General features: G+C 47.3%; 1 protein-coding gene across 5 annotated transcripts in view; it reads right to left on the bottom strand.

The window, feature by feature from the left end:
- Window positions 1–21,341, bottom strand: part of RGL1 (ral guanine nucleotide dissociation stimulator like 1) — a 137,371-nt gene that overhangs the window by 40,517 nt on the left and 75,513 nt on the right. For all 5 annotated transcript variants that reach the window (XM_028732208.2, XM_028732209.2, XM_028732206.2 and 2 more), the window contains one exon: window positions 6,194–6,402. In XM_028732208.2, the coding sequence (XP_028588041.2) occupies window positions 6,194–6,402 (209 nt within the window). The remainder of the gene's footprint in view (window positions 1–6,193; window positions 6,403–21,341) is intronic.

The following is a 21,341-nucleotide window of genomic DNA, read 5'->3' on the forward strand; positions in this document are numbered from 1 at the left end:
GACTTGCCGATCAGAAGGTCGGCGGTTCGAATCCCAGCAACGGGGTGAGCTCCCGTTGCTCGGTCCCTGCTCCTGCCCACCTAGCAGTTCGAAAGCACGTCAAAGTGCAAGTAGATAAATAGGTACCACTCTGGTGGGAAGATAGGCGGCGTTTCCATGCGCTGCTCTGGTTCACCAGAAGCGGCTTAGTCATGCTGGCCACATGACCCGGAAGCTGTACGCCGGCTCCCTCGGCCAATAAAGCGAGATGAGCGCCACAACCCCAGAGTCATTCATGACTGGACCTCATGGTCAGGGGTCCCTTTACCTTTACTTTAGAACTGTATGAACATATAAGTGGCACTTTCAGGAAACATATTTTAAAAACTTGATAGCCCACCTGAAGTACCAGGAGGACAGGTAAGGCGGATGACCAAATCATCATTTGAAGCTGCATCAACTGTATTGCAAGGATAACAACTCCTGATTTTATGCCCCATTTGTGTATAATAGAAAGAGAAATGCTCACAAGTTGCTCCCTAAAGCCTCTTCTACCAATTAAAGTCTCATGACTGAGGCAATTTTGATTTTCAGATTAGGAACTGTATCAAGAGGAACAAAGCAGGGCTGTAGTACAAAATTCTATAGTGAAAGAACTTCCAGGTGTGCAGATGGGCCTTTATAACTCAATGTGGGATAGCAAAAAATTAAGTATGTCTGATATGGTTAAAATTACTTAGAATGCAATCTTATACAAGACTAACCAGACGTAAACCTCCTTGGGGACTTGCTTCCTCATACTGTAAGTGAGTAGAGGATTGGAGTTTTAGAAATTCAACTTTAACAAGAGTTTAAGCAGGTACAGTAAATGGATTCTGGGGCAAGCTTCAGATCCAGCCTTCTTCCCCACTTTCCCTCTCCATCCGCCAATAGAAAAACAGAAACACAGCTTGCACATTTCCCTGTTATGAAAAGCACAGGTAGCTGTGCTGACTCATTAAAAAAACAAATTCCACAATAGGGAAATTCCATTAGTAAGACTAACAAAAATATTGCACAACAGGGAGCAAGCTTTTCAGTTCTCCAGTACTCTTTTATCTGGCATTCAGTGTCCTCCAAACACTAGATAATGGTACCCAGTTTTTGTTCCAGCTGACTTTTACCTGGCACACCACTTAAAAAATAATATCCAGCTTTGCTAATACAAAGACTGCCACACACCCCTTTACTTGTGCCCTCTGGCTCCCCAAAGACCTTAAGGCTGGAGGCAGAACTGAATGGCTACTAGACTTTAATTTTAAAAATGTGTCCTGTCCTGAAAACATCTGACAATCTGCCTTGCATCTTGAGAAACGAAACAAATTATGCCTACAAAAAAGCCCTGCATTTTAGCTCAAGAGCTTCAGGCCTGGGGAGTGACTACAGCACTCCCAGCCTCCCCCTCCTTTCCCCACTAAAACATCTTGCTTGATGAAGAATTCTGGAGAACTTGAAAGATTGTTCACTGTTTTATGACATTTTAGTTAATCCTAATACAGATATGGTCCTACTGTGAATTTTGGATTTCTCCATGTATCTCTGCAGATAAAGGGGCTAGAGAAAAAGCTGGAAATTTAGAGAAGATGGTGGTGCTGTTTCACTCAGTTAAAAGCACAATGCTTTACAAGTTCTATGGCGGCAACAAAGGGTATCCAGTCAACATCCATCTGCCTCTGATGGAGACATACTTCTTATTGAAACCCAGCTGACCAGGGTCCTGCTCTTTCCACTCCCCCTGATGCCACATGGCTCTTCCTGGCCATTGCCCAGCTACCCATATGAATGTGGATGTCTGAGGAGGAGGAGACACATGGAGACTTCCCTAAATCTTGGAAAACCTGTAGAGTTCAATAGGATTCACTCACAGGTAAATGTGTATGAAGCCTTTTCTTTCAAACTGATACTATAACTATTCTGCTTAATTCTCACAATAGGCCTATACCCCCTGATCCTTGCAATGCTCTGAAAGATGGTCTTTCCTATCCTTACCGTCAACCTGATTTCTCCTCAATTTTAAACTTCTGAAAGTCCCTTCCTTCCTCCTCCTCCTCTTCCTATTAACCCCATGTTTCCCCTCTCCTTACTGCTCTACACTGATTTGATTTCCCAATAGGGTTTAATAAACTTCTTTTAACTTAGAAATGTCTGCAAGTTCTGGCTCCTTATCTTTTTGCTCTCTTTATACTTCCCTCTCTAAAGGTATTTGACTTCTTGTCAAACCCAAAATCTCATCTTGTTTCTGACCCTCCTCCCTTGTTTTAACCTTATCTCTGGAATGCCTCGCTTCCTGAGATTAGAACTTGTCCCCATCAGTTTTTGGTTCTTAGCCTGAATTTGAAGAAATTAGCTTTTACCCATTAGTTAATTTCTCTTCATTTCATTTCCTATGGTGATTCTCACCATTTTTTTTTTACTCTTTTTTGCCTGTCTGCCCATAAAGCCTGTGGGAACGGCCTCTTTTCCGATTGCATTTATATGGCAGAATGCTTTGGAAGTCATATGATTCTTACCGTTATCACAGTTTGATTAACATTACTTAGGGCCCCAAGGAGCCCCATTAAATGGAATGATCCACCCTCTTCTCCTGCCTTGCGCTGTTCTGTTCCATGGGTTCTCCTGGCCCCCACCAGCCAATTTCAGGGGCGTGGGGAGAGGATGCAGGGGGGGAGGGGTGGCAGCCCTATTGCAACAGTGGAAGTCCTTCTGCAGGCTTCGGTTGTGGGGTTCACTAACTGAACCTGCTCACAGTCTCTTCTCTGCCAAGAGTCTCACAGAGAAACTTCGTAAAACAGATTTTTAGTTTTGGTATCCCTGAACCGCTTAATATGAGACTGTTTGAATATTATTGGTTTCCACTTTTGTGCATCATCTTTAGAAGAAAAAGCTGCATATAAATATAAAAAGTGGGGCTTCTTTTTCTTTAAAACCCATTGTGGTAGCATTTAACCCCAGAGCTATTAAGGGCATTTTATGGAGCTGGTTCAAATTATGACTGAAGAGAATATAAATTAAGGGATTTTCTACTTCATATGGTTCAGGGATATTTGTTAAGTGCTATAAAATAACTTACTGTGCAAACCTATACACATTTATGCAGAAGAAAGAACTCCCACTGAGTTCAATAAAACTTATTCCCAAGTAAGTGCGTTTAAGATTCCAGAGAGATTTAATTTTAAATTCACAGAAGGAATTATTATTTAAAGGGACACAAATTTTATCATTACACCTAGAAACAGAAGTGGGGTCATTATTGTTTATTAGTGGGATCAAAGAATTGTGGAGTTGGGAGGGAGCATGAGGGTCATCTAGTCCAACCCCTTGCAAAGCAGGAAGATTTCATCCAATGTGGGGCTCAAACCCACAACCCTGAGATTAAGAGTCTCCTGCTCTACCGGATGTCTAAGGGATGGCTGTGAAGATTAAGAAATATTCTAATATTAACAACAACCAACAAACTCACCCAGCCTCTTGCTATAAAAGATTAAATATATTTTAAACGGAGCCATTACTGACTTTGTAGAATGATTCAATTCTATTTAAAATGTTGATTTAATAATTATGATTTGGTATGTGTTGAGACATTATTTTGCTTTTCACCATTTCATTTTTTAAAAAAAGTTTTTTTCTGGGTTTGTAGCATACTGTTACGCTGCTTTAAAAATGGAGGAAACAAAACAAAACAGGAGGTCCCAGAAAGACCCTCCCCATAAACCCACCACCAAGGGCAAGCTGGTGACCCTCCTCAACTGGGGTCATGAATTAATCCTTAGTTCTGCTAACAGAAGCCATGTATCTGCAACCCCACCTGAAACATACAACCTCCTTGCATTTTGTTAATTATAAAGAAAACCCCAACATGTTACAACTTTGAATTTGGACCCAAAGCTATCAAGCCCACAATTGTTGGATGGCTGCTTAGGTCCAGTCACCTTTCCACCGACAGTCAAACCCCTGTTTGAAGGGAGTGCACATACTATATATAGCCTTGCGTTTTATGAAAGTGCTCGATTGGCAGTCTGCAAACTGATGTTCTTTGTTAAACTACAAAGTAGGAACAACAATGAACAGCTGCACTACAAGCTTCCCTCAGCCACCCCCAATTCTGTGCCTCAGCCAGCCAGCCATGACTAAAGCAGACCTCCCCACAGGAAGCTCAGCCTTGCTCAGGAGAACAGCATACAAATCACCCCCTTGCCTTGCAATGCAAGATGTCCCTCAAAAGGAAATTGAAAGCCATGGCTTGCAATGAAAATTCATCCTTAACAGTGGCCCCTTGTACAGAATCTGTAAGGGATTGGTTCCTGGTGTTTTGTTTTTAAAATCTTGTTCACTTTCAACTCTGGATTTACAGCACAAACCACAGGAAATCACATGGATTTTGTGAAGCTGGCAAAGCAGTCTGTACGAAGAGGCAAGTTTAGTTGTCCTCTTTGACTGTGTGACCGAAGTGTGCCTGCCTGCAAAGGAGAACGTGAACAGAAGCATACAGCTTGCACTGTCAGAGCAGCTCCCTGCAAATTAAAGAACAGGAGACAGAAACCCTAGCTGCAGTTCAAAATTATATTGGTTTCACACCACTTTAAGTGTTGCAATCCTGAGGATTTCCATTTGGTGAGTTGCTGGGCATTCTGTGTTAGAGATCGCACACACACAAACACACATCTTGGTTTCTTGGAAAGGGAAAACTGGGTGACTATTCCCAGTAACTTTATTTCTCTGCTTAAGCATGCTTCACTTTTCTTTCTGTAAAAGACAAATGACAGATGTACACTATTTACTTCCCATCTTGTCATCAGTGCCACCATTGCCATCAGACTAGCAGGCAATAAGTCCAAGGCCCCCAAATAATTGTCAGCGGCTAGCAAGCAGCACTGTGCTAGAAAACACTGCTCCTACTACCTGAAGCAGCTGCTTTGTCATTTTACTTTAACTGTAAAACTTCCCACAGTGCAAAGAGAAGTGGCAGAAAGCTCAGCCGCTCAAATGCCACCTCTGGGGCAGCAGAACAAATGAGGACACCAGAGAAGGCTCTGCAGCTGTAGGGATAGCATCTGAGTGGCTGAGTTCACTGCACTCTCTTTGCACAAGGGCAAGTTTAAAACTAAGTCTAGTGGTAGGCTTGGATTCAGCAAACTCCCTTGTTAGCCATCCTGTTGACTAAGTCTCCAAGTGAGGGGGAGGGAATGAGAGGGCTAGCCACAAAGCAAGGACTGGCATGAGAGAGGAAGGCAGGTAGAGCATGTGTGCATGAACGCATAAATGCTGGGGTGAAGGCGACGCTGGCAGGGTTAAGTGGGAGCAGGGTCAAATTTGGGAGGGGGCCTTTTGGATGAGCTGCTTCCAGGAGGCCCCTCAAGCCTGGCAGCACCTCGGATTGTATGAGTGATTCCTCCAAAGCAGCGACCTGCACTCCAGAAGTGATAGGGAGGCGGGAAAATGTAGCTATTTGAGGACTAAGTCAGGCATAAATAGGTAAAGGTAAAGGTACCCCTGCCCGTACGGGCCAGTCTTGCCAGACTCTAGGGTTGTGCGCTCATCTCACTCAAGAGGCCGAGGGCCAGCGCTGTCCGGAGACACTTCCGGGTCACGTGGCCAGCGTGACGAAGCTGCATCTGGCAAGCCAGCACAGCACACGGAACGCCATTTACCTTCCCGCTATAAAGCGGTCCCTATTTATCTACTTGCACCCGGGGGTGCTTTCGAACTGCTAGGTTGGCAGGCACTGGGACCGAACGACGGGAGCGCACCCCACCGCGGGGATTCGAACAGCCGACCATGCGATCGGCAAGTCCTAGGCGCTGAGGTTTTACCCACAGCACCACCTGCGTCCCTCAGGCATAAATACACCACACTAAATCTCCGCCCCAGAAGCAAATTCATTTTTCCATTTTCCCTTACTAGCATGAGGGCTAAAAGCCTGTACTTTCTCTTCAGAATAAAAAATGAAGCGCAATGAAGGCACAAAGTAGTCCCAGTGCTAATTGTTGAACTGAAACGGTAGGTGGTAGTAGACCCTTACTTTAAAATACATCTTAAAAGTCACTCAAGTTAACAATAATTCAAAAATCAAACTTCACCTCATTACATGCATCTACAAATCTGTTATGGTTAATCCCTTGTGACAGTTTGTATGGCATAATTTTAAACTATTTTTGAAATAGCCTTTCAATCTTACCGGTCAAGGAGAAGTTCCAGAACTTCTTTTGTAGATGCAAAGCCCCTGTATGTGGACAGAAATATACTGATGTAGGTGAAGTCATTGTCCCCAAAGGCTGTTAGAAGGTTCTCCACAAGCTTCTCCAGAGTGCCAGCTTTTATTGTCCTGATCTTGCACGTCTCATATTGGCTGACTGTATGCCCTGGGGGCAGCTGGTCCCCTTCAACCTAGGCAAAAGGCAAGAAACAAGGGGAAATTAATCAAACACCCCTACCAAGAGGAGAGCAATCATAGTGAAACCAAATACGGTATACTTTTTAATAGGGGGTGCCCAGGAATGGTCTGAAGGTACATGGCGTAGTTTTGTGGATTAAACTGAATAGGTCTGGTACTTCAAGGTGTCGGCTGGGAGATCATCTGGGAACCATACGAAAGCTACTCTGAGCCCATAAGAGCAAATAAATGGGGAAACAGTAGGGTTGGGGGACGCTATTAAACTCCAGAAGATCTGTTAACCCAGCTCCAAGTTTTATGGAGACCTTAGACAAAATGCCCTCAGGTCTCCCTCCTCTCACCACTGGCTGCTTTCTTGCTCTCCCTCTCAGTCCAGCCTGTGCCACTGTCTGATGTTCTGTTTTACCTGTTGCTCTCGCTTGCTTGGAGAGGGCAGGTGAACAGCCAGCAATATCCCAAAGGGGAAGCAGTAGGACAATGGGTGCTCTGGGAGTTGGCGGCAGGCATCTTGCTGGAGTGCAGGTCTCCTCTAGTGCCTGACACGGCTGACCCTTGAAGTCAGCCCAGATTTAACCATTCAGTATAATGTCGCATTCTATGACCTGTATACTGTGAGCATTTTGATAAAAGGGGGGGGGGGTAGGCTATTGTCAGAGATGAGACATAGCTAGCAGAGGCTGAGCGCCCTGAGAGCCAAGGAGATGAGATAAGCTTGGAGTGTAAAATGGAGGGAGGGCAGCCGAGCTGCAGTAGAAACCTAATCTCTGTGTACAATGGTACTTCGGGTTAAGAACATAATTCATTCTGGAGGTCCGTTCTTAACCTGAAACTGTTCTTAACCTGAAGCACCACTTTAGCTAATGGGGTCTCCTGCTGCCACCGCACAATTTCTGTTCTCATCCTGAAGCAAAGTTCTTAACCTGAGATACTATTTCGGGGTTAGCGGAGTCTGTAACCTGAAGCAAAGAGCAGGAAGGGGGGAGTCCAAGGGGGGAAACACAAACTGTCAGTTCAAGTTCAGGCTCAGCAGCAGGGGCACCAGAAACAGCCTGTCCAAAAACGCATAGACTCACGAGAATATGCAAGAGGCGGGAAAAAGAAAGGGGGGGTTCGTTGCTGGGGGAGGAAGAGGCGGAGCTCAGACTTGGCAACAGCAAGCTTGGGAGAAGACGCCGAGGACTGAGCTCCGGAGTGATTTACGTGTTTAAGCAATAAATCTGAGATAATTACTGCCAGAGTTGTCTCACTTCTGTGGGAGAGACCCACTCCATTACAGCTTTATGCTATCAAAACACAGGATAGCTACTGAAAATAGCAACCCCATGCCCGATGTCTCTTGTCCTCTGAAATATGTAGTCGTGAAATGTGTGCTATGACATCATCATTCCATATGTTTCCCATGTTGCAATGAAGTGGCACAGGAGTGGGAAACATGTGGCCCTCCAGATGTGGCTGGAATACAAGTCCCATCATCTCTGACGATTGGCCATGCTGGCTGAGGCTGATGGGAGTTGGAGCCCAACAACCACTGGAAGGCCACCAGTTCCTACCCCTGATGCTGAACACTCACAACACTGTAACGTCACATCACATAGTTCACATTATGGAGAAACTAGACATGGGTTGCTTTTCTTGGCAATGGTCTCGCATTTTTAGTAACCTTGTAGTTTATGGGTTTAGTTCCGCCTAAAGACTACACATTATTTTATCTTCGCAACAGGAGGATTGGAAGAAAGCTCCCCCCACATATCCTCCAAAAATGAAACTAAACTTAGGAAGGAAAGAAGCAAGAATTGGCTGCACTGATTAAAATGAAGCCAAAATCAACACAAACAACAAAAGCTTGATATAACATCTGTCTAAAACAGAGAAGTCTTGAAAACACCCAACTGTAAAGCTAAGCAAGTATGAACCTGGACAGTTTTTGGATGGGAGACCACCCAAAAGACTGAGATACCAATGTAACAAGCCAAGTATTTTTATTAAGACATTTTGGAATTTTGAAGTATGATGTTCAAGTCAAGATGTCCCATTTGTATAATAACTATTAATTAAACTCCTTGGTTCACACATCTCACAAGGAACAGATGCCATATCTTGCAATTCATGTCCTATTTTTATTGCTAAGCTATTTGCTGTCATGAAAACTCATTCTTTTAACTTCTTGAAGTTTTTCAAACTGTGTTAGTCTGTTTAGATCCTCATCCACAAGTTGCTGAAATCAAAGAACATCATGTGTTTTAGTAGCTTTTGGAACTGGCCTGTGCAAAGCTGACTAAAACAGAGAAAATGAACCAGGTGACAAAGGCCCACAAACAACTGTAAATGTGGAAGGGAATGATGTTATTGTTCTGCAGGAATCTAGAACTACGAATAGCCGCATAGGTAAGAATCTGCTCTCAGGTACCAGCCATGGAAGCTTTTAAACAGTTGCTTTCCCCATTTTATTGGCTAACACAGGGATCTAAAGGCAGGTGGATTGGTAAAAAAAAGGAAAAGGCAATTAGTACTTTTTTTGGTAAGGCTGCAGAAGCCAGTCTGCCAAACAAAAGCACCTGCCAATAGGCATGCCAAATCTTGCAGACGCACCTGACCATAAGGTGCACCTAGTTTTTAGAGGAGGAATACAAGAAAAACAAGATTCTGAATGAAACAGTGGATGTGTGATTTTTGTGGTTCATGCTGTGGCCACAGACATGTGATTTGACGGTGAGTTTGGGGTAGCCGAATGCAAAAATCCTGAGAATCCACGTGGACCTGTGCTTTGTAACCATGTTCTTCCGCCATTGCGGCCCCATGAAACAGTGGATGTTAAGTCGTGGGTTGACATAGCAGCCGGCACAGCGATCTCTTCAAGTAGCTCTTTATTATGGTAAGCTGGAATAGAACTGACTGCGAACAGCTCAGCCGGCCTGTATTTATAGGCAGCCGGCTGTCAACAATGTAACCACAACAGCCCAGAGTTCCCGCCTAAAATAACTGGCGCGGACCTGAGTGAAAACTATCTACAGACCTGAGTGAAAACTATATACAGTATCCCCCTGTTGGCCCAGGGTGAAACTACACTACATAACACCCCTCCCCACCGAGATAAGGCGTTAGTTACAATCGTAATGGTTTCCTTATATACAGCACTACGCGTAATGGTTCAATTAGGCACAAAAGCATATCGGTTACATTTCCCATACTTAGACCAACAGTGATACCTGTCCAACAACATAGTCCTTTAAATGAGTTGGGCGCCTGGAAACTCTGCCAGACCGCCGGGGACTGGTAGCCAAGTCCGGAGGGCCACACAGTTCTCGCTGAGGCTGTGGTGCGACCCTAGGTGGCGTTGGAACCAACTCCCCTGGATCCGCTGCTGTGGGTGGAGCCTCCGCAAGTGGAGTGGTCTGAGTCTGTTCTGAAACGGCTTGGTTCGGCTCCACGCTGGCAGTTTGCGAGGGAGGTGTAGGTGGGGCCTCGCCATCTGTACGTGTCTCTTCTGGAGCCGCAAGCGCAGTTGGGGGCACCTCAGTAGTGTCCAAGTCCCCAACCCTGCGCCTAAGCTGGTCGATGTGCCGTCGCCACAAGCGTCCGTCTTCGAGTGCCACCTGGTACGAGCGAGGTCCAGTGACTCCCACTACTGTGGCTGGCACCCAAGGGATGTCCCCCACATAGTTCCGGGCAAAGACCTGGTTTCCTGGGACAAATGACCGTGGTGCGTTGGCACAGCCTGGGGGTTCAGCCACGGCAAAGTCTGGGTGTAGCCGGTCGAGCGGTGACCTGAGGCGGCGGCCCATAAGCAGTTCCGCAGGACTCCTCCCTGTGGCCGCATGAGGGGTGATGTGTTGCACGAACAAGTATTCGGCGACCCGCTCATGCCAGTCTCCCCGGTCCAGGCGCGCCAGTGTCTCTTTTGTCGAGCGCACCATTCTTTCCGCTTGCCCGTTGCTGGATGGATGAAAGGGTGCCGTTAGGGCATGGCGGATGCCCAGTCCCAAAAGATACCGCTCAAACGTGCCTGACGTGAACTGCGGTCCGTTGTCAGAGACAAGGACATCAGGACACCCATGCGTTGCAAACAGGCCTCGCAGCACCCGGATGACAGCTTCGGTAGTGGTGGAGGGCATCAGGGCGACCTCCAGCCATTTGGAATAGGCGTCCACCACTACCATAAAGGTCCGGCCGTGAAAGGGGCCAGCCAGATCGATGTGCACCCTCGACCAGGGTGTCTTTGGCGTCTCCCAGGTGTGTCCCTTAGCTGCCGGTGGTGCAGGCCTCGACTCCTGGCACGCTTGACAGGCGGACACCCAGGCAGTGATGGCATCGTCCATATTAGGCCACCAGACGTAACACCGAGCCAACGCCTTCATTTTGACAATTCCCGGGTGGCCAACGTGCAGAGCCTCCAGGACGCGCTGACGGAGTCCCTGGGGAATCACGACGCGGTCTCCCCACAGCAGACAGCCGCGATGAGCTGAGAGTTCATGTTGTCTGGTTGCGAAGGGCTGGAACTCCGATGCAAAGGGCCCTTGTGGCCACCCCCTCCACACCCAGTTGAGCACCCGGCTGATGGTGCGATCCTGGGCAGATGCGGAGGCCACAGCGGCAGCCGACACAGGCGCTGCCGGAAGATCCTCAATCAGAAGGAGCGATGAAGCTGGAGCCGGGTCTTCCACAAATGCTGGAAGAGGGCAACGGCTGAGGGCGTCGGCATGGCCCATCGATTTTCCCGGGCGGTGGATGAGCCGGTAGTGGTAGGCAGCCAGGAAAACAGTCCATCGCAGCATGCGTGGTGAGAGGACCGGTGGAGTTGGACGATCACCGGCGAGGAGGCCCAGGAGTGGCTTGTGGTCAGTGATGAGGTCAAAAGTCCTGCCATAGAGGTATTCATGAAACCTCTTCACTCCAGCCACAAGTGCCAATGCCTCCTTGTCGAGCTGGCTGTAATTCCGTTCCGTCGGAGATAGTGTCCTGGAAAAGTAGGCGAGCGGTGCTTCTCTTCCATCTGGAAAACAGTGACTAAGGACAGCCCCGATGCCAAAAGGTGAGGCGTCGCAGGCAAGGACCAGCGGCCTGGATTCACTGTACTGTACCAGCACACTGTCCGAAGAAAGGAGAGCCTTGACCGCGTTGAAGGCCGCCGTCTCCCGATGACCCCAGGCCCAAGGCGTCTTAGTGCTAAGGAGTCGGTGAAGAGGCTCAGCCACTGTGGCTTTGTGGGGCAGGAACATGTTATAAAAGTTCAGCAGCCCCAGGAACGCCTGCAACTCCGTTTTGTTCTTTGGAGTGGGGGCCTGCTGGATAGCGCGGATCTTGGATGTGGTTGGATGAAGACCGGAGGCATCGATAAGATAGCCCAGGAACTCTACCTGTGGAACGGCGATCTGGCACTTCTCCCTTTTTACCTTGAGCCCGGCCTCCTGGAACCTGGTCAGCACGGCACGGAGGCGCTCGAACAGCTGCTGGTGTGAGTCTGCAGACACCAAGACGTCATCAAAATATGGTACCACGCCCGGAAACCCTTGCAGGAGACGCTCCATAAGGCTTTGGAAGATGCCAGGAGCCACACTCACCCCGAACTGCAACCGGCGGCAACGGAATGCCCCCCGGTGGGTGACGATCGTCTGGGCTTCAGCAGTGGCATCATCGACTGGCAGTTGTTGATAGGCTTGGGCAAGGTCCAGCTTAGCGAATACCTTACCCTCACCCAGGGAATGCAGCAGGTGTTGGACAACAGGAACCGGATAAGCGTGCTGCTGAAGTGCCTTGTTGATCGTGCACTTGTAGTCAGCGCAGATTCTCACCGACCCATCTGGCTTGACAGGCGTGACGATGGGGGTTTCCCACTTTGCGTGGTCAACCGGCTCCAAAACTCCTTGGGCGATCAGTTTGTCCAGTTGTTCGTCCACCTTAGCCTTGAGAGCAAAGGGAACCCGGCGTGGCTTTAGCTTGATGGGGGCGACTTGTGGATCCAGGCTAAAGGAGATGGGCGTACCTGTATATTGGCCCAAGGTGCCGTCAAAAACCTCGGCAAAGTCTTTGACCAGACCCTCAGTCTCTGCGTTAGAGATGCAGTTGATGCCGGCGACTTCCAGGCCGAGGGCATCAAACCAGTCTAGCCCTAGGAGGCTTGGCCGCTGACCTTCGACCACCACCAACCGGAGCAGGCCCGAAAAATCCTTGAAGGCGATCCGGAACCGGCCAACGCCTACCACGGGAATGTCGTTTCCCTGGTAGTCTCTCAGGTGTACGCGGTGAGAGTCGAGTTGCCTTTTGGACACTCTGGGTACCAGTCTTTTGATGGTGCTCCATGACACGATGGACAGGGCAGACCCGGTGTCGATCTCCATGTCACATGGAGCTCCTTCAATGAGCACCGTGACGTTCAGCTTGCGTCGCGTAGGTGAGTCGGTTTGGCCAATCGTGGTTCCAGACGGGCAGCGGCAGTTGGTGAGAGCGAAACAACTTTCCTTGGCAGACTGGAGTGAAGACTTGGACTTGCGAGTTGATGAAGGGGGGGTGTCAGACGGAGCCGATCGGCAGACCTTAGCGATGTGGCCCCTTCTGGAACACCTCCTACAGATGGCGTCTCTGAATCGACACTTGGCACGGGAATGGTTGCCTCCGCAGCCAGCACATTCCGGTTGGCCCTTGGACTTCTGTTGGAACTTCCTGCGCTCCCGCTTTGTCTGGTGCACGTCATCGTCTTCACTGGAGGATGCCTCCTCACTGCTGGCCTCTTCATGATGCACCGGAACTGGCTCCCTAGCAAGACGCGGGCTGCTGGACTTGCGGATCTCCTGGGGCAGCTTCTGAGGCCACAGCCTCCTCAATGGCTTTCTGTAGCGTGAGGTCTGTCTTGGCTAGGAGGCGCCGTTGCAGATGGATGTCCCGGACCCCGCAGACGATTCGATCCATCAGGGCATCGTCTAAGTCTCGGAACTCACAGTGCATGGCAGCCTGTCGCAGGGCGGTGGTGTAGTTGTTGATTGACTCCCCCTCTGCCTGGTTCCGGTGGTAGAACGCATGGCGGGCAGCAATCTTGGACGGCTTTGGTGCGTAGTGGTTGCGGAGCTTCTCTTGGATCGTGTCCCATGGTGTTGTCTGGACTGCTTCAGGCGCAACCAACGCTCGGGCCGTCTCAAACACCTCAGGCCCACAGAGGCTGAGGAATAGGCCCCGCTTCCGCTCCTGTGATACTGCTGTCAGCTCGTTGGCTTGGAGGTAGCAGTCGAACCGAGCGAGGTAGGAGTCCCATGATTCAGAGGCTGGCGCAAAAGGCGGTAGAGGCACAAGTGAAGCCATGATTCCGATGCCGGCGTGAAGGGCGATGGATGGAACACAGTGCTCTAGCCAGAACAGTCAGCTCTGAATTGGTTCTGCCCAGTGATTTCGCTCAGTGATTTCGCTCTGTGATTCAGCTCAGTGATTCAGCTCAGTTCAGAGGCTGGCCGCATCTGGCTGTGCTCTGATGTCCATCCGATCCCACCTTCGTCGCCAGTGTTAAGTCGTGGGTTGACATAGCAGCCGGCACAGCGATCTCTTCAAGTAGCTCTTTATTATGGTAAGCTGGAATAGAACTGACTGCGAACAGCTCAGCCGGCCTGTATTTATAGGCAGCCGGCTGTCAACAATGTAACCACAACAGCCCAGAGTTCCCGCCTAAAATAACTGGCGCGGACCTGAGTGAAAACTATCTACAGACCTGAGTGAAAACTATATACAGTATCCCCCTGTTGGCCCAGGGTGAAACTACACTACATAACACCGGATGTGTGATTTTTTTGGTGCAGGCTGTAGCCATGGACATGCTATGTGATCTGATGGTGAATTTGGGGTGACCCAATGCAAAAATCCTGGGGATCCACCGGCTTTTACCTCCCCCCTCCCAGGCAGCCTCCTTTATCGCTTATCTCCCTCTTATCAGCTGCTTCCTTTCAACACTCCTTTCCCTCTTGTTTGCCTTAGTGTCTTTTCCTTAGCTGGAGCAATTTTTTGCTCCTCCTTTTCTTCTAATTTCTCTCCTCATTGCTTGTTTTAGTATTCCTGTCTCCTCTCCTTGCAATTTCGCTGTCTTTACCTCCCCACCTCCCGCAGCAGCCTTATCTCCCTCCCGATTGCTTGCCAATCAGCGGCTTTGTTTCCACACCTAATTCCCTCTTTCAAAAAAATAATAATAAAGCATAATCTGCTTTTCGCACCTGGGCAATTCGGCTCCAGGGACCACGCATTCGCTCCATAAGACGCACAGACATTTCCCCTTACTTTTTAGGAAGAAAAAAGTGTGTCTTGTGGAGTGAAAAATACTCCTCCACCACCACTACCAAACACACACCACCACACCAAAAAGCCCTTCCTCATGGCAGAGCATAGGTGGAAGCCATCAGTGTGCCAGATGGCCATGAGGTGTCAGTGGGACACTGAAAAGCCCCTTTCTTTAAGTGCCTCTTAGAGTAAGGTTACTAGACATCCCCGTTTCCCAGGGACAGTCCCTGGATTTACAAATCAGTCCCCATACAAAATCCATTGAAGTTGAAAAGTGTCCCCGGATTCATTGAAAAAAAATCTGGTAACCTTATCTTAGTCTCTGGGTTTATGCTGTGCTACACTATGCTCAGAGAGATCCATTGAATGTAAGCACCTTAGCAAGTCTCTTTGGGTGAAAATGGACCACCCATTGTCAAGGAAGGAGGAAAACAAACAAGATGAACTTTAACAGGGAGAAATGTAAAGTATTGCACTTGGGCAAAAAAAATGAGAGGCACAAATACAAGATGGGGGACACCTGGCTTGAGAGCAGTACATGTGAAAAGGATCTAGGAGTCTTGGTTGACCACAAACTTGACATGAGCCAACAGTGTGACGCGGCAGCTAGAAAAGCCAATGCAATTCTGGGCTGCATCAATAGGAGTATAGCATCTAGATCAAGGGAAGTAATAGTGCCACTGTATTCTGCTCTGGTCAGACCTCACCTGGAGTACTGTGTCCAGTTCTGGGCACCACAGTTCAAGAAGGACACTGACAAACTGGAACGTGTCCAGAGGAGGGCAACCAAAATGGTCAAAGGCCTGGAAACGACGCCTTATGAGGAACGGCTAAGGGAGCTGGGCATGTTTAGCCTGGAGAAGAGGAGGTTAAGGTGTGATATGATAGCCATGTTCAAATATCTAAAAGGATGTCACATAGAGGAGGGAGAAAGGTTGTTTTCTGCTGCTCCAGAGAAGCGGACACGGAGCAATGGATCCAAACTACAAGAAAGAAGATTCAACCTAAACATTAGGAAGAACTTCCTGACAGTAAGAGCTGTTCGACAGTGGAATTTGTTGCCAAGGAGTGTGGTGGAGTCTCCTTCTTTGGAGGTCTTTAAGCAGAGGCTTGACAACCATATGTCAGGAGTGCTCTGATGGTGTTTCCTGCTTGGCAGGGGGTTAGACTCGATGGCCCTTGTGGTCTCTTCCAACTCTATGATTCTATGAAATGTTTTCTCCCTATTGCTTTATTATCCAAGGGATACAAAAAAAATACGGTACATTATTAACACTAATAAAATTATACGGCAAAAATATACTAGTACATGGGGCTTGACTCTACATATTTTTGTGCATAATTTTACATATAATTATCTGGGATTTTTTAAAAAGGCAATGCATAGAAAGCATCAACAAAAGGGGGCACTTGATACAAGAGGCAAGAGTGTGATGCAAGCAAATCAGAACTGGCTCCTGATTAGATAGATAGGGGAAAAGTTTTCTTACTCCAGCAGGCATTTTAAGGTAGTATTTGGTTTGATGACTTTTTAGGCCAGGTACCTAAAAAGGCCAGGGGCCTAAAAAGACTGCATAGAAACACTAATGATTAAGTGGTATGCAAATGCCTTAATAAGCAAAGTCCCACTGGTTCAGAAGTGCCAAATTCAGCGTATACGTCTGTTAGAAGTCGATGCCTCCTCCACTCCAGAACAGGGCTGGGGCACGTATGATCTGGCCTAGTCGTGAAGAAAAGTCACTGCAGCATCAGAGGTCAGTGGTATCACAGCTGCAGGCTCCTATCCTCCTCCTCCTCCGTGTGTATGTGCATGCATGTGTGTATGTATGTGTTATAGAGAATCCAAGTATGCAAGAGAGGCAAGTATGCAAGGGAGAATGTGTTTGTACGATTGTAGCAGAGGGAAAGACTCAAAGTGGGCCTACAGGCCAATGCACAGAGAAGCGGACCTGACAAAGTTATCATGTGAGCAGACATTTATATCAGCAGCTAAGCATGTGGCAGGGACTCCGTGCAACTCAATTTCCCAGCAGTGTAGTTTCCACAGAGATAATGAACAAAACAGCCCTCTGTGTGGGAGTGGGGAGCTGAAAACAGAAAAGGGGAAGAGTGGGAGGGGGGTAGGATGGATAGCTACTCAGAAGGTATGGGGGGTGATATATGCAGCTTTTGCAGGTCTCCACTTGCTAACGTATCAAGTTACAACAGAGTTGATTATTCGAAATGTACTATTTAGAAAAGGAGTCATATATCCATCTTTCTTATCGGTAAAAAATTTACACAAAGGGAAACATTATCAGGCAACATCTTTTAGCAATGAGGTCTACAAGACACTAGGAGTCTGGTCTCCCAAGAGGAGCTTCATCACTTGCATTTAGACTACAAAAAACATCAACGAATATGCTATAGAAAGGATAAACCACCTGAGGATCGCTCAATGGCCTCATTGTTGTTTATTCTTCTCCCATTCTTGTTACAAGTCCAAGATGGAACGGGAGGTGGCTGGGCATTTCTCATAGCTGTGGAACACAGATACTGCAGAGAACTTTCTCCATCAATGGAGAGCTGCCGCCTCACCAGCTGGTACAGAGGGTCCTGCTGGGGTCCTTTCTCTTTTCCATTTCACTCATTTGTACCCAGCCTCCGCAGTTGTTAACTGTAATATTGACACTGCCCACTGTTCTTTCCCTGGCCATCTTCTTTCCGACTGAGATTTTGCTGCCCTTTGCAAGATACATTTTTATTTCTGTGGCCCTCTCTGCGTAAAAAATGAAACCCATGAAAAAGAACTCCACACTTTTACTATGGAAGGCGTCCAAAGACAATCATCTCTCAGCTTAACCGGGGGGGAAATCAACTACATTTTAAATGTTATGACCCACCACCACTACCAAACACACACCACCACACCAAAAAGCCCTTCCTCATGGCAGAGCATAGGTGGAAGCCATCAGTGTGCCAGATGGCCATGAGGTGTCAGTGGGACACTGAAAAGCCCCTTTCTTTAAGTGCCTCTTAGAGTAAGGTTACTAGACATCCCCGTTTCCCAGGGACAGTCCCTGGATTTACAAATCAGTCCCCATACAAAATCCATTGAAGTTGAAAAGTGTCCCCGGATTCATTGAAAAAAAATCTGGTAACCTTATCTTAGTCTCTGGGTTTATGCTGTGCTACACTGTGCTCAGAGAGATCCATTGAATGTAAGCACCTTAGCAAGTCTCTTTGGGTGAAAATGGACCACCCATTGTCAAGGAAGGAGGAAATGTTTTCTCCCTATTGCTTTATTATCCAAGGGAGAATAAAGTTAGGGATGGGTGAATCTCTCGATTTTTGCTTCTGTCTGTTTACTTTTTTTTTCCACTTTTACATTCAACAAATTTTAAAAAGTCCGCAGTACTGTATTTCAATGCAAATTTTGCCTAATACACACATTTTGTATGCCGTTTTCTCTAATATACACACTTTTTTGCTCAATTTTCACCCACAAATTTTCAGCAATGTGTGTGCGTGTGTGTTTGGCGCTGTGGGTTAAACCACAGAGCCTAGGACTTGCCGATCAGAAGGTCGGCGGTTCGAATCCCCGCGACGGGGTGAGCTCCCGTTGCTCGATCCCAGCTCCTGCCAACCTAGCAGTTCGAAAGCACCTCAAAGTGCAAGTAGATAAATAGGTACCGCTCCGGCGGGAAGGTAAACGATGTTTCCGTGCGCTGCTCTGGTTTCGCCAGAAGCGGCTTAGTCCTGCTGGCCACATGACCCAGAAGCTGTACGCCGGCTCCCTCGGCCAATAAAGCGAGATGGGCGCCGCAACCCCAGAGTCGGTCACAACTGGACCTAACAGTCAGGGGTCCCTTTACCTTACTGTAGTATATTCATTTTTGGATGCATTGCTTGGCTGGAGAACTGCACTGCAAGATTCAGAGAAGTCTGAATTTCAAGGGATTGTTGTGATTCAGTTTGTGTAGGGTTTTAGAAACTGCAAAATATATAGGTTCACTTCTAAATCTGAATCGGAATTCTCCCCATCCATAAGTGTAATACAGTGGTACCTCACAAGACGAATGCCTCGCAAGACGAAAGGGTTTTTGGTTTTTGAGTTGCTTCGCAAGACAAATTTCCCTATGGGCTTGCTTCGCAAGATGAAAACGTCTTGCAAGTTCGTTTCCTTTTTCTTAAAACCGTTAATACCCAGGGTGCATTAGAGGTGCAGTTGCGACTTGACTTCGAGGAGCAACTCATAGCACGCGGTGTGGTAGCCTGCTGGAGAATGTTGGGGCCACTTCTTAAAATCACTGCAGACTTAATACAGTGGTGCTTCGCAAGACAAAAAATTCGCAAGACGAAAAAACTCACAGAACGAATTAATTTCGTCTTGCGAGGCACCACTGTATTTAATTTTCCCTTCCCCTAGCATGAGTGAATGACTGTCATGCCATAGCTGTCAACTTTTTCCTTTTTTTAAGGGAAATTCCCTTATTCCAAATAGGATTCCTCGCAAGAAAAGGGAAAAGTTGACAGCTATGTGTTATGCTCTCATACAAAGGAAAGAGCCACTCTCACCTGAACCCATCCCCCCCCCTGCATATATCCCTTCATTTGCTTAGGCCCACTACAGGTTCTGGATTTTAATATGACAAATCCTGGAATGCTACATATGGGTGTTTTTAAGGAAGGACTTCCTCCTTAGATGCATGATTCCACAGAGCACAACCTTGAGGTACGTTGGCAGTTTACAAGCCATTATGAATGGGGGAAGGATCGGTTCATATTTTTCAACTACAGGATCATTTCAGTTTAAAACAATAGGAAGACACGGTTTAATTAAGGACTAAAAAAAAGCTTCCTGGTTTTACAGCAATAAAACTAGAAGTCCAATTTGTCGGCCCTCCTTATATGTTTTCATAAAACAGGAAATATAGTGTCTGCACAGTTGTGGCTTGTCAATAATTAGCAGGGTGCAACTGCATGCTGCCGAATCAGCCCTGCTTCACTCTTTCCATGCTAGAGCATGGAGCAGCAAATCACAAGCCTTGGTTTACCATGACATACGATTCATTGTCTTCAGCAATCAAAATGGATTAAAGTATTCTGTCACCGTAGCACAACAAATCCACATTAAAAAAGACACCCCCCACCCCCCAGTTAGGAAAGTGTGGTGGGGAAATGGATTGAAAAGTGTGGAATGAATGACTAGCAGGAAGACACGTAAAGCTCAGTCGGTAGAGCATGAGACTATTGATCTCAGGGTTGTGGTTCAAGCCCCACCTTGAGCAAAGGATGCCTGGACTAAATGACCCTCACAGTCCCTTCCAACTTGACAGTTATATGATTCTATATAAACACCCAGCAAGCAAATCAGACTGAATGCTTGTTGTCATATGATCTCCCCGCAAACAAATCAAAACAAATGCTCAACAAAAACCAAATATAAACTAACCTCCACATACCTGTTATGCAAGAAAATCAGGAAGAATGGTCAGTAAATACTGGAAGAGCCATAACTGTATTAGTTCAGTTTTTATTTTCCCTCTTCCCAAGGACTCTTGGTGAATAAGAACAATCAGAAACAAAACTACACACACATGCAGTATCTGATTAAATTAAGATTACGCTGGACTTCAGGCGCTCCCGCCATGGTGAAAAGCGGATCCCAAGATAGCGGATGCCAGCCGTGCAGTTAATTAAGTAATCTGGGAGTAATTATCCTTGCATGCCCCCCTGCCAGGGTCGGGGGGGAGCTTTCACTCACGGATCGTCCGATAACTGCCTCTCGCTCTGATGGAATGCGAGGGCAGGGACACAGAGTGTGTAGCACTGTACGTATTGGAAACTCCCCAATGCAGTCACCATGAGTGGAGGTACTTCTGTTTTGGATGGATCTGAATTTGGGCTTAAGAAACAGACATGTTGTGGATGAAGGAAGAAGAAGAAGAAGAAGAGTTTGGATTTGATATCCCGCCTTTCACTCCCTTTAAGGAGTCTCAAAGTGGCTCACAATCTCCTTTCCCTTCCTCCCCCACAACAAACACTCTGTGAGGTGAGTGGGGCTGAGAGACTTCAGAGAAGTGTGACTGGCCCAAGGTCACCCAGCAGCTGCATGTGGAGGAGCGGAGACGCGAACCCAGTTCACTACATTACGAGACTACCACTCTTAACCACTACACCTGCTAAATGAACCTGCCACTGAGTGCCAAGGTGATCTGGAGGGGACTCTCGCTATCGTAATTGGAATGCTATGTAAGTGAAGGGGAGCCTTTGTTCTCTTTTTACATTAAATTTACATTATATTTGCTGTGCTATGATTCGGCAAGCCTTCACTGAATGGACTATACCTATGTATGAAATGCAAGAGGGATTCAACAAGAACCTATAATTTTCTTTACAGAGTACTTGAAATAATAGACTGTGTGAAATACTATGATGATTTGTGACATTGCCTACTAAAGGTAAAGGTAAAGGACCCCTGACAGTTAAGTGTAAACAGGAACGGTTTGGATTCTTAGATCACGGACTGCAGTTTCTTGAAGATGGACTTCTGGCAAGCGATGGGCTGCACCTCACAACGGTTGGGAGGAATGTTTTTGCCAAAAATCTCAGAAACCTCATCAGGAGGGCTTTAAACTGACTAATGTGGGGGAGGGAGACAGTGCTCCTGAAGGAAGGAGTCTATCAATTGATTAAGATG

The sequence above is a fragment of the Podarcis muralis genome, chromosome 5, assembly GCF_964188315.1.
Source record: "Podarcis muralis chromosome 5, rPodMur119.hap1.1, whole genome shotgun sequence".
Taxonomy (NCBI): Eukaryota; Metazoa; Chordata; class Lepidosauria; order Squamata; family Lacertidae; genus Podarcis; species Podarcis muralis.